The following is an 11,911-nucleotide window of genomic DNA, read 5'->3' as shown; positions in this document are numbered from 1 at the left end:
CATTAAAACACTGAATCAAAAGCAAAATACTGCAGACGCTGGAATCTGAAATAAAAACAGAAAATGCTGGAATTACTCAGCAGGTCAGGCAGCATCTGTGGAGAAAGAAACAGAGTTAACCTTTCAGGTCAATGGCCTTTTGTCAGAACTGGAAGATGTGTGTCTCAAAGGCCGCCTTGGAGAACGCTTACCCGAAGATCGGTGGCTGAATGTCCCTGACTGCTGAAGTGTTCCCCGACTGGGAGGGAACCCTCCTGTCTGGCGATTGTTGCGCGGTGTCCGTTCATCCGTTGTCGCAGTGTCTGCATGGTCTCGCCAATGTACCATGCTCCAGGGCATCCTTTCCTGCAGCGCATGAGGTAGACAACGTTGGCCGAGTCACAGGAGTATGAACCATGCACCTGGTGGGTGGAGTCCTCTCGTGTGATGGTGGTATCTGTGTCGATGATCTGGCATGTCTTGCAGAGGTTACCGTGGCAGGGTTGTGTGGTGTCGTGGACGCTGTTCTCCTGAAAGCTGGGTAATTTGCTGCGAACGATAGTCTGTTTGAGGTTGGGTGGCTGTTTAAAGGCGAGTAGTGGAGGTGTGGGGAAGGCCATAGCGAGGTGTTCGTCGTCATTGATGACATGTTGATGGCTGCGGAGAACATGGCGTAGTTTCTCCGCTCCGGGGAAGTACTGGACGACGAAGGGTACTCTGTTGGTTGTGTCCCATGTTAGTCTTCTGAGGAGGTCTATGCGATTTTTCGCTGTGGCCCGTCGGAACTGTCGATCGATGAATCAAGCGTCATATCCCGTTCTTACCAGGGCGTCTTTCAGAGTCTGTCGGTGTCCATCCCGTTCCTCCTCGTCTGAGCAGACCCTGTGTATTCGCAGGGCCTGTCCATAGGGGATGGCCTCTTTGACGTGGTTAGGGTAGAAGCTGGAAAAGTGGAGCATCGTGAGGTTGTCCGTGGGCTTGCGGTCGAGTGAGGTGCTGAGGTGCCCGTCTTTGATGGAGATTCGTGTGTCCAAGAAAGAAACTGATTCTGAGGAGTAGTCCATGGTGAGCCTGATGGTGGGATGGAACTTGTTGATGTTATCGTGTAGTCTCTTTAGTGATTCGTCGCCGTGGGTCCAAGGCGGCCTTCGAGACACACGACAACGCAAAATCGTCGAGCAGAAATTGACAGCCAAGTTCCGCACCCATGAGGACGGCCTCAACCGGGATCTTGGGTTCATGTCACGCTACACGTTACCCCACCAGCGAACAAAAGCTATCTGTTTTTAATATAATGGGTCATTTGCTGGCTTTCTCTGCCTTCCGGATGCTTCTGCCTCTCTCTCTCTCTGTTTTTTTTCCTGTTTGCTTTTTTGTTGAATGTGTATTCGGGGGTTCTGTCGGTGACACCTCTCTGTCTGAACACGGTGATTGCCTTGGCAACGGGCAGTTGCAGGGGCAGTCTGTAAACACCATCTATTGTTCTATGATGTATAAATGCGTGGGCTTCAAGGAGCTCCTGACATTTACCTGAGGAAGGAGGAAGCCTCCGAAAGCTTGTAGATTTCAAATAAAAATCGTTGGACTATAACTTGGTGTTGTAAAATTGTTTACAATTGTCAACCCCAGTCCATCACCGGCATCTCTACATCATGAAAAAATGGGAGCAGTGGTTCTGATCTGAACTTAATCAAATCAATGTTGAGTCCAGAAGGTTGTAAAGTGTCTAATCGAAAGATGAGGTGCTGTTCCTTGAGCTTCCGTTGAGCTTCACTGGAATAGTGTCGGAGGCCGAGGACAGAGAGGTCACAGTGGGAGTGGGACGGGGAATTAAAATGGCAAGTGACCGGAAACTCAGGGTCACGCTTGCAGGCCGGACGGAGATGTTCAGCAAAGCGATCACCCAAACTCGTTTGGTCTCTCCAATGTACAGGATTCCGCATCGTGAGCAGCGAATACAGTATGCCAAACTGAAAGAAGTACAAGTAAATCACTGTTTCACCTGGAAGAGTGTTTGGGGCTCTGGACGGTGGGAAGGGAGGTGAAAGAGCAGGTGATGCATCTCCTGCGCTTGTACAGGAAGGTGCCGTAGGAAGGGGAGTGGGTGTTGGGGGTGATGGAAGAGTGGACAAGGGTGTCACGGAGGAATGATCCCTTCGGAATCCTGAAAGGGGAGGGGAGGGGGAAGATCTGTTTGGTGGTGCTGAAGGTGGCGGAAATGGCGGAGGATGATCTGTTGAATGTGGAGGCTGTTGGAGTGGAAGGTGAGGACAAGGAGGATCCTATCATGGTTCGAGGAGCGTGGAGAAGGGGTGAGGGCAGAAATGGATCTAGAGAGGTTGGCGTTCACATGGAGTGGGGAGATCTGCAGGGAGTATGGGATCCTCATGAAATACGAGGTGTGCCTCAGGGAGTGAGCGACCCACATTGAGCAAAGGACGGAGGTCTGATAGATGGGAGTCTAATAGATGGGGGTCTGATAGATGGGAGTCTGACATGGGAATCTGATAGATGGGAATCTGATAGATCTGGGTCTGATTGATGTGGGTCTGATAGATGTGGGTCTGATAGATAGGGATCAGATTGATGGGGAACAGATTGATGGGGAACAGATTGATGGGTCTGATAGATGGGGGTGTGATTGATGGGGCCTGAAGGTTGGGGGTCTGATTGATGGGGTCTGATAGTTGGGGATCTGAGGTTGGGACTCTGATTGATGGGGTCTGAGGTTTGGGGGTCTGATTGATGGGGTCTGAGGAATGGGGGTCTGATTGATGGGGTCTGGGGGTTGGGGGTTTGAGGGTTGGGGGTTTGATTGATGGGGTCTGATGGTTGGGGGTCTGATTGATGGGGATCAGATTGATGGGGATCAGATTGATGGGGGTCTGATTGATGGGGGTCTGATGGTTGGTGGTCTGATTGATGGGGCCTGAAGGTTGGGGGTCTGATTGATAGGGTCTGTGGTTGGAAGTCTGATTGATGGGGTCTGATGGTTGGGGATCTGAGGTTGGGGCTCTGATTGATGGGGTCTGAGGATTGGGGGTCTGATTGATGGGGTCTGAGGGTTGGGGGTCTGATTGATGGGGTCTGGGGGTTGGGGGTTTAAGGGTTGGGGGTCTGATTGATGGGGTCTGATGGATGGGGGTCTGATTGATGGGGTCTGATTGATGGGGTCTGAGGTTGGGGATCTGATTGATGGGGTCTGAGGTTGGGTGTCTGATTGATGGTGTCTGAGGTTGGGGGTCTGATTGGTGGGGTCTGAGGTTGGGGGTCTGATTGATGGGGTGTGAGGGTTGGGGGTCTGAATGATGGGGTCTGACAGTTGGGGTCTGATTGATGGGGGCTGACGGTTGGGGCTCTGATTGATGGGGTCTGAGGGTTCGGGGTCTGATTGATGGGGTATGGGGGATGGGGGTCTGATTGATAGGGTCTGGGGGTTGGGGGTCTGATTGATGGGGTCTGGGGGTTGGGGGTCTGATTGATGGGGTGTCGAGGTTGGAGGTCTGATTGATGGGGTCTGGGGGTTGGGGGTCTGATTGATGGGCTCTGGGGGTTGGGGGTCTGATTGATGGGGTCTGGGGTTTGGGGGTCTGATTGATGGGGTCTGGGGGTGGGGGGTCTGATTGATGGGGTCTGGGGGTGGGGGATCTGATTGATGGGGTCTGGGGGTTGGGGGTCTGATTGATGGGGTGTCGAGGTTGGGGGTCTAATTGATGGGGTCTGGGGGTTGGGGGTCTGATTGATGGGCTCTGGGGGTTGGGGGTCTGATTGATGGGGTCTGGGGTTTGGGGGTCTGATTGATGGGGTCTGAGGGTTGGGGGTCTGATTGATGGGGTCTGAGGGTTGGGGGTCTGATTGATGGGGTCTGGGGGTTGGGGGTCTGATTGATGGGGTCTGGGGGTTGGGGGTCTGATTGATGGGGTCTGCGGTTTGGTGGTCTGATTGATGTGGTCTGGGGGTTGGGGGTCTGATTGATGGGGTCTGGGGGTTGGGGGTCTGATTGATGGGGTCTGTGGGTTGAGGTTCCGATTGATGGGGTTTGGGGGTCTGATTGATGGGGTCTGGGAGTTGGGGGTCTGATTGATGGGGTCTGGGGGTTGGGGGTCTGATTGATGGGGTCTGGGGGTCTGATTGATGGGGTCTGGGGGTTGGGGGTCTGATTGATGGGGTCTGGGGGTTGGGGGTCTGATTGATGGGGCCTGAGGTTGGGGGTCTGATAGATGGGGTCTGGGGTTGGGGGTCTGATTGATGGGGTCTGAGGCTGGGGGTCTGATTGATGGGGTCTGGGGGTTGGGGGTCTGATTGATGGGGTCTGGGGGTTGGGGTCTGATTGATGGGCTCTGATGGTTGGGGGTTTGATTGATGGAGTGTGAGGGTTGCGGGTCTGATTGATGGGGTCTGGGGGTTGGGGGTCTGATTGATGGGGTCTGGGGGTTGGGGGTCTGATTGATGGGGTCTGGGGGTTGGGGGTCTGATTGATGGGGTCTGGGGGTTGGGGGTCTGATTGATGGGGTCTGGGGGTTGGGGGTCTGATTGATGGGGTCTGGGGGTTGGGGGTCTGATTGATGGGGTCTGGGGGTAAGGGGTCTGATTGATGGGGTCTGGGGGTTGGGGGTCTGATTGATGGGGTCTGGGGGTTGGGGGTCTGATTGATGGGGTCTGGGGGTTGGGGGTCTGATTGATGGGGTCTGGGAGTTGGGGGTCTGATTGATGGGGTCTGGGGGTTGGGGGTCTGATTGATGGGGTCTGGGGGTTGGGGGTCTGATTGATGGGGTCTGGGGGTTGGGGGTCTGATTGATGGGGTCTGGGAGTTGGGGGTCTGATTGATGGGGTCTGGGGGTTGGGGGTCTGATTGATGGGGTCTGGGGGTTGGGGGTCTGATTGATGGGGTCTGGGGGTTGGGGGTCTGATTGATGGGGTGTGGGGGTTGGGGGTCTGATTGATGGGGTCTGGGGGTTGGGGGTCTGATTGATGGGGTCTGGGGGTTGGTGGTCTGATTGATGGGGTCTGGGGGTTGGGGGTCTGATTGATGGTGTCTGGGGGTTGGGGGTCTGATTGATGGGGTCTGGGGGTTGGGGGTCTGATTGATGGGGTCTGGGGGTTGGGGGTCTGATTGATGGGGTCTGGGGGTTGGGGGTCTGATTGATGGGGTCTGGGGGTTGGGGGTCTGATTGATGGGGTCTGGGGGTTGGGGGTCTGATTGATGGGGTCTGGGGGTTGGGGGTCTGATTGATGGGGTCTGGGGGTAAGGGGAATTCTCTTGTTCCCTGGCGCTCCTCCCATAAAAGAATGTTGCGAATTCTTGGTTCCGCCTTTTACACAATGAACCAATCAGCACTGAGCAACGTCGCTACGTTTAACAAAGCAACAATAGGCCATTGTTCTCACAGACCAATCAGAGCCCGATTTGCTGAATAGGAGGGTTCTATCGGGCGGGGTATAAATAGCGGGAGCGGCAGCACGAGGCACATTCTCAAGAGCTGCGAGAATAGGAGGAGATTATGGTGAGAGCTCACTGGGCAATGCACAGAGCGAGGGTGTTCCACCGAGACAGAGGGATCCACAGGGAGAGGGGGATCCACTGGGAGAGAGGAATTCACAGGGAGAGTGGGATCCACTGGGAGAGAGGGATTCACAGGGAGAGGGGGATCCACTGGGAGAGAGGGATTCACAGGGAGAGTGGGATCTACTGGGAGAGTGGTATTCACAGGGAGAGTGGGATCGACTGGGAGAGAGAAGGGATCCACAGGGAGAGTGGGATCCATAGGAAGAGAGGGATCCAATAGGAGAGAGCGATTCACACGGAGAGTGGGATCCATAGAAAGAGAGGGGTGCGCTAGGAGAGAGGGATCTGCTGGGAGAGAGGGATTCACAGGGAGAGTGGGATCTACTGGGTGAAAGGAATGCACAGGGAGAGAAGGATCTGCTGGGAGAGTGGGATCCACAGGGAGAGTGGGATCCATAGGAAGAGAGGGATCCACTCGGGGAGAGGGATCCACTGGGAGAGGGATTCACAGGGAGAGTGGGACCCATAGAAAGAGAGGGGTCCACTGGGAGAGAGGGATTCACAGGGAGAGTGGGAACCATAGGAAGAGAGAGATCCACTGGGAGAGAGGGAACTACTGGGAGAGGGGGATCCACTGGGAGAGTGGGAATCTGACAGGGAGAGAAGGGATCCAGAGAGAGTGGGATCCACTGAGAGAGTGTGATGCACGAGGAGAGTGGGAATCTGTCGGGAGAGAGAAGGGAACCAGTCAGAGTAATGCATCCCAAGGGAGAGGGAAAGGACCCACAGGGAGGGTGGGAATCCACAGGGAGAGAAGGATCCACATGGAGAGAGGAAGAACGACAGGGAGAGCAGTCATCGATGTTGAGAGGAGGGGCTTCAGAAAAGAGAGTGAGGAGTGAACCACAGGGAGACTGGGGGCATCCACAGGGAGATTCGGGGCAGCCACAGGGAGAAAGTGGGAAATTCATCTGGAGAGAGGAGTAACAGGGAGATTGGGAATCCACAGGGTGATGCATATCCACAGCAAACGAGGGTGGTCAGTGACAGAATGTGGGATCTTTAAGAAATATGGGGAATTCCTCAGGAAGCGAGTGGCCCACATTGAGCAATGGATCCACAGTCAGTGGGCAAATCCTCTGGGACAGGGCAGTCCACAGGGAGTGGGAATGTACAGGAAGCACTGCAATACACAGGGTGTGGGAAACCACAGAAAATGGGGGATCCAGAGGAAGAGAGGGAGTCCATAGGGAGTGGGAACGCACACGGAGAGAAGACATCCATCGTGAGCAGAGGGGTCCATCGGAAGGGGGTGGGGTCGACAGGTAGTGGAACATAGCACGGGGACAGAAGGGATCCAGCAGGCAGCAGGTGAGATCTACAGGGAATGGACGGGATCCACAGGTTACTGTAATGGAACGTGTTGCTGCCCACACACCCTTCTCCCTTCCACCTCCACTGACTGTATAAAGCATTGTCCTCCTACCTGTGTAAATAATCCTGTGTTCTCCACTCTTTAGCGTGAGTGTCTTTCAATCCACATTGGCCAGGCCGGCGTGCAGGTCGGCAATGCTTGCTGGGAGCTGTATTGCCTGGAGCATGGGATCCAACCAGATGGGCAGATGCCCAGTGACAAGACCATCGGAGGTGGGGACGACTCCTTCAACACCTTCTTCAGTGAGACGGGGGCGGGCAAGCACATCCCCCGAGCCGTGTTTGTAGATCTGGAGCCCACTGTGATCGGTAAGGGGAGAGATTGTTGATGGGTTAGTCGTGTGTCACTAAACTCATTGCAATACACCTACTCATGTACAGTCCTTCCTCCTGATACAGACAGGCACTGTTCTGCTACCTCTTGTTGCTGTTTGATACAAACTCCCTTCTCACAGACCAAGTCTTGGCCCCTCCAAGTATCTCCCCTCCTCCCCCGAAGGTGTTTCCCGTTACCAGAATCTGGTTCCACTGGCCCACGTGTCTCTCCGGTGCTTCACCAATTCTTTCAAGTATTAGGCCAAACATTGAGTCCCTGCAAGCAATTCAACCACAGGCACCATCACAGCTGAGCTCAGTACTGTCCCCACCTTAACCCCATCCCCCACATACACTCATTTGCCAGGTGCAGTTATTGGGTAAGGAACAGCAGCAGGTACCCAGGTGGATTGTTTACTGTCCCACCCCCCACCCAGGGTCCTGAGGTTAATATCAGGGCTCATATCCACCTTAGCTGAGATCAGCTGACCCAGCACAGGCCACAAATGGAACCTGCGACTCCTATGATCAATTTGTCGCACCAGCTACCAACTGAGACAGCAGAACACGGCCTTCATGCTCCTGGCATCCTCCTGGTTTGCTGCTTCCAGCTGCTGGGTTGGTCATGAGATCTCGACAGTTGAAGCTGCTTGGCCAATCGTCTCTCCCCCTCACCTCCCAATCTCCAATACTCCAGTCACTGTGGACAGTCAGGGATTTCCAGTCTGGATCAAAGGTGGTGGTCCCAGGACTGAGAGATGTTCCCAGAAAAATGGCCAGACTTGAATCAAAGTGCCTGAAACGTTTTGAGTTCAGGCTTTTAACTCTCCGTTCCCTGCCCCCAGATGAGGTCCGCACCGGCACCTACCGACAGCTCTTTCACCCCGAGCAACTCATCACCGGCAAGGAGGATGCGGCCAATAATTATGCACGGGGCCACTGTTCCATCGGCAAGGAGATAGTGGATCTGGTCTTGGATCGAATACGGAAGGTGGTAAGTTGTGAACTGGCTCCCGCTGCCTGATCCCACTGCCCCTCCCAACATCTCCCACTGCCCCGTCCCATCATCTCCCACTGCCCCATCCCATCAACTCCCCCAATGCCCCGTCCCATCATCTCCCACTGCCCCGTCCCATCAACTCCCACTGCCCCATCCCATTAACTCCCCCAATGCCCCATCCCATCATCTCCCACTGCATCGTCCCATCATCTCCCACTGCCCCGTCCCATCAACTCCCCCAATGCCACATCCCATCATCTCCCACTGCCCCATCTCACCATTACCAACTGCCCCATTTGACAATCTCCCACTACCCCGTCCAATCAACTCCCCCAATGCCCCGTCCCATCTACTCCCGCAATGCCCCGTCCCATCATCTCCCACTGCCCTATCCCACCATCTCCCACTGCCCCGGGTCTCACAGTCTCCCACTCTCTTCTCACCATCTCCAACTGCCACGTCCCACAGTCTCCCACTGCCTCATTCCACCATCTCCCACTGTCGCTTCCCACCATCTCCCACTGCCCCTTCTCACCATCTCCCACTGCCCCTTCTCACCATCTCCCACTGCCCCTTCTCACCATCTCCCAATGCCCCTTCTCTCCATCTCCCACTGCTCCTTCTCCCCATCTCCCACTCTCCCATCTCCCCATCTCCCACTGCCCCTTCTCCCCATCTCCCACTGCCCCTTCTCCCCATCTCCCACTGCCCCTTCTCCCCATCGCCCACTGCTCCTTCTCCCCATCTCCCATCTCCCCATCTCTCACTGCCCCTTCTCTCCATCTCCCACTGCCCCTTCTCCACATCTCCCACAGCCCCTTCTCACCATCTCCCACTGCCACTTCTCCACATCTCCCACTGCCACTTCTCCACATCTCCCACTGCCCCTTCTCCCCATCTCCCACTGCCCCTTCTCCCCATCTCCCACTGCCCCTTCTCACCATCTCCCACAGCCCCTTCTCCACATCTCCCACTGCCACTTCTCCACATCTCCCACTGCCCCTTCTCCCCATCTCCCACTGCCCCTTCTCCCCATCTCCCACTGCCCCTTCTCCACATCTCCCACTGCCCCTTCTCCCCATCTCCCACTGCCCCTTCTCCCCATCTCCCACTGCCACTTCTCTCCATCTCCCACTGCCACTTCTCCCCATCTCCCACTGCCCCTTCTCTCCATCTCCCACTGCCACTTCTCCCCATCTCCCACTGCCACTTCTCCCTATCTCCCACTGCCCCTTCTCTCCATCTCCCACTGCCCCTTCTCCCCATCTCCCACTGCCCCTTCTCTCCATCTCCCACTGCCCCTTCTCCCTATCTCCCACTGCCCCTTCTCCCCATCTCCCACTGCCCCTTCTCCCTATCTCCCACTGCCCCTTCTCTCCATCTCCCACTGCCATTTCTCCCCATCTCCCACTGGCCCTTCTCCCTATCTCCCACTGCCCCTTCTCCCCATCTCCCACTGCCCCTTCTCTCCATCTCCCACTGCCACTTCTCCCCATCTCCCACTGCCCCTTCTTCCTATCTCCCACTGCCCCTTCTCCCCATCTCCCACTGCCCCTTCTCTCCATCTCCCACTGCCACTTCTCCCCAGCTCCCACTGCCCCTTCTCCCCATCTCCCACTGCCACTTCTCCCCATCTCCCGCTGCCACTTCTCCACATCTCCCACTGCCCCTTCTCCCCATCTCCCACTGCCACTTCTCCCTATCTCCCACTGCCCCTTCTCCCCATCTCCCACTGCCACTTCTCCCCATCTCCCGCTGCCACTTCTCCACATCTCCCACTGCCCCTTCTCCCCATCTCCCACTGCCACTTCTCCCTATCTCCCGCTGCCACTTCTCCCCATCTCCCACTGCCACTTCTCCCCATCTCCCGCTGCCACTTCTCCACATCTCCCACTGCCCCTTCTCCCCATCTCCCACTGCCACTTCTCCCTATCTCCCACTGCCCCTTCTCCCCATCTCCCACTGCCCCTTCTCCACATCTCCCACTGCCCCTTCTCCCCATCTCCCACTGTCCCTTCTCCCCATCTCCCACTGCCACTTCTCCCCATCTCCCACTCTCCCTTCTCCCCATCTCCCTTCTCCCCATCTCCCCATCTCCCACTGCCCTGTCCCACCAGGGACGGTCAGTATTTTTGCTCCTGTCCTGTGTTCACTGTCCTTTGACGATAGATTCCATTTCCTGCTCCCTTTTAATGTTTTGTACCTTCTTTGCCCACAGGCTGACCAGTGCACGGGACTCCAGGGTTTCCTCATTTTCCACAGTTTCGGGGGTGGGACCGGCTCGGGATTTACATCCCTCCTGATGGAGAGACTATCTGTAGACTACGGCAAGAAATCCAAACTGGAGTTTTCCATTTACCCTGCGCCGCAGATTTCCACTGCGGTGGTCGAACCGTACAACTCCGTGCTCGTCACCCACTGCACCCTCGAGCACTCTGACTGTGGCTTCATGGTCGACAACGAGGCCCTTTATGATATATGTCGGCGTAACCTTGACATTGAGCGTCCAACGTACACCAACCTCAACCGTCTCATTGGACAGTTGGTGTCATCCATCACGGCGTCACTACGGTTCGACGGTGCCCTCAATGTGGACCTGACTGAGTTCCAAACCAACCTGGTCCCTTATCCCCGCATTCACTTCCCATTATTAACCTACTCCCCCCTTATTTCGGCCGAGAAGGCTTACCACGAGCAAATATCTGTGTCAGAGATCACCAACGCCTGCTTTGAACCAGCCAATCAGATGGTGAAGTGCGACCCCCGCCAGGGCAAGTACATGGCGTGCTGCATGCTGTACCGAGGAGATGTCGTGCCAAAGGATGTCAACGCCTCCATCGCCACCATCAAAACCAAGCGCTCGATCCAGTTTGTTGATTGGTGCCCGACCGGGTTCAAGGTAAGTGTGGGTTTTGTGTTCAATCCATGGGGCTCTGGGGAAACATGGATTCTGACAATCTCATATCCCACGTGAACAATACGTCTGTTCAGTCTGGGTCAAAAGCTGTCCCCCATTCCTGGCCCAAACAATAGCTCCCTCTGAGGCTCTAATCATTGATTTTTGCCCTGAATGTCCAAGGAGAAGTCCTTGCTCGAACAAGGAAAAGGCTTCCTGAAAAATCAAGGCCTCATTGGAAAAGATGAACTAAAGAAAGGAATTAGCCCCGGAATCTGGCCTCATTACACAGCATCCATCCATCAGAAACTGAGGCTCGAAAACTGGGGGAAGAGCCCAGTGAATAACCAGAGCTGGGTTCTTGTACAAAGACACACACTGATTCAAAAATTTATCTTTCTGATCGTTAAGTGGTTCCCAACAGCTCTGATTTTGAAGCTCCATTCTGTGCAACTGAAATCTGAAGAATTTTCTTTTCCCACAGGTTGGCATCAACTACCAGCCCCCGACGGTGGTGCCAGGGGGCGATCTGGCAAAGGTGCAGCGTGCCCTCTGTATGCTGAGCAACACCACCGCCATTTCCTTGGCTTGGACCCGCCTCAACCTCAAATTCGATAAGATGTACGCCAAGCGGGCCTTTGTCCACTGGTACGTGGGGGAGGGGCTGGAGGAAGGGGAGTTCCAGGACGCACGGGAGGACCTGGCCTCACTCGAGAAGGATTACGAAGAGGTGGCCGTCGATTCTTCCGCGCTGGACAGAAAGGCGGAGGAGGAAGAATAA

General features: G+C 55.4%; 1 protein-coding gene across 1 annotated transcript; it reads left to right on the top strand.

The window, feature by feature from the left end:
• The first annotated feature begins 7,092 nt into the window (after positions 1–7,092).
• Positions 7,093–11,911, top strand: LOC137309231 (tubulin alpha chain-like). The gene is made up of 4 exons (XM_067977493.1): positions 7,093–7,228; positions 8,080–8,228; positions 10,453–11,133; positions 11,615–11,911. The coding sequence occupies exons 1-4, from the start codon at positions 7,108–7,110 to the stop codon at positions 11,909–11,911; spliced, it is 1,248 nt and encodes a 415-aa protein (XP_067833594.1). The 5' UTR covers positions 7,093–7,107.

Source organism: Heptranchias perlo, unplaced genomic scaffold, assembly GCF_035084215.1.
Source record: "Heptranchias perlo isolate sHepPer1 unplaced genomic scaffold, sHepPer1.hap1 HAP1_SCAFFOLD_154, whole genome shotgun sequence".
Classification (NCBI taxonomy): domain Eukaryota; kingdom Metazoa; phylum Chordata; class Chondrichthyes; order Hexanchiformes; family Hexanchidae; genus Heptranchias; species Heptranchias perlo.
This window is presented reverse-complemented; position numbering and strand designations above follow the sequence as displayed.

Excerpts from the sequence above, each read along its gene's own strand:
- LOC137309231 (XM_067977493.1), top strand. The coding sequence starts at position 7,108 with ATGCCCAGTGACAAGACCATCGGAGGTGGGGACGACTCCTTCAACACC. Across the intron at positions 7,229-8,079 it reads TCTGGAGCCCACTGTGATCG|ATGAGGTCCGCACCGGCACC; the intron begins GTAAGGGGAGAG and ends CCCTGCCCCCAG. Across the intron at positions 8,229-10,452 it reads TGGATCGAATACGGAAGGTG|GCTGACCAGTGCACGGGACT; the intron begins GTAAGTTGTGAA and ends CTTTGCCCACAG.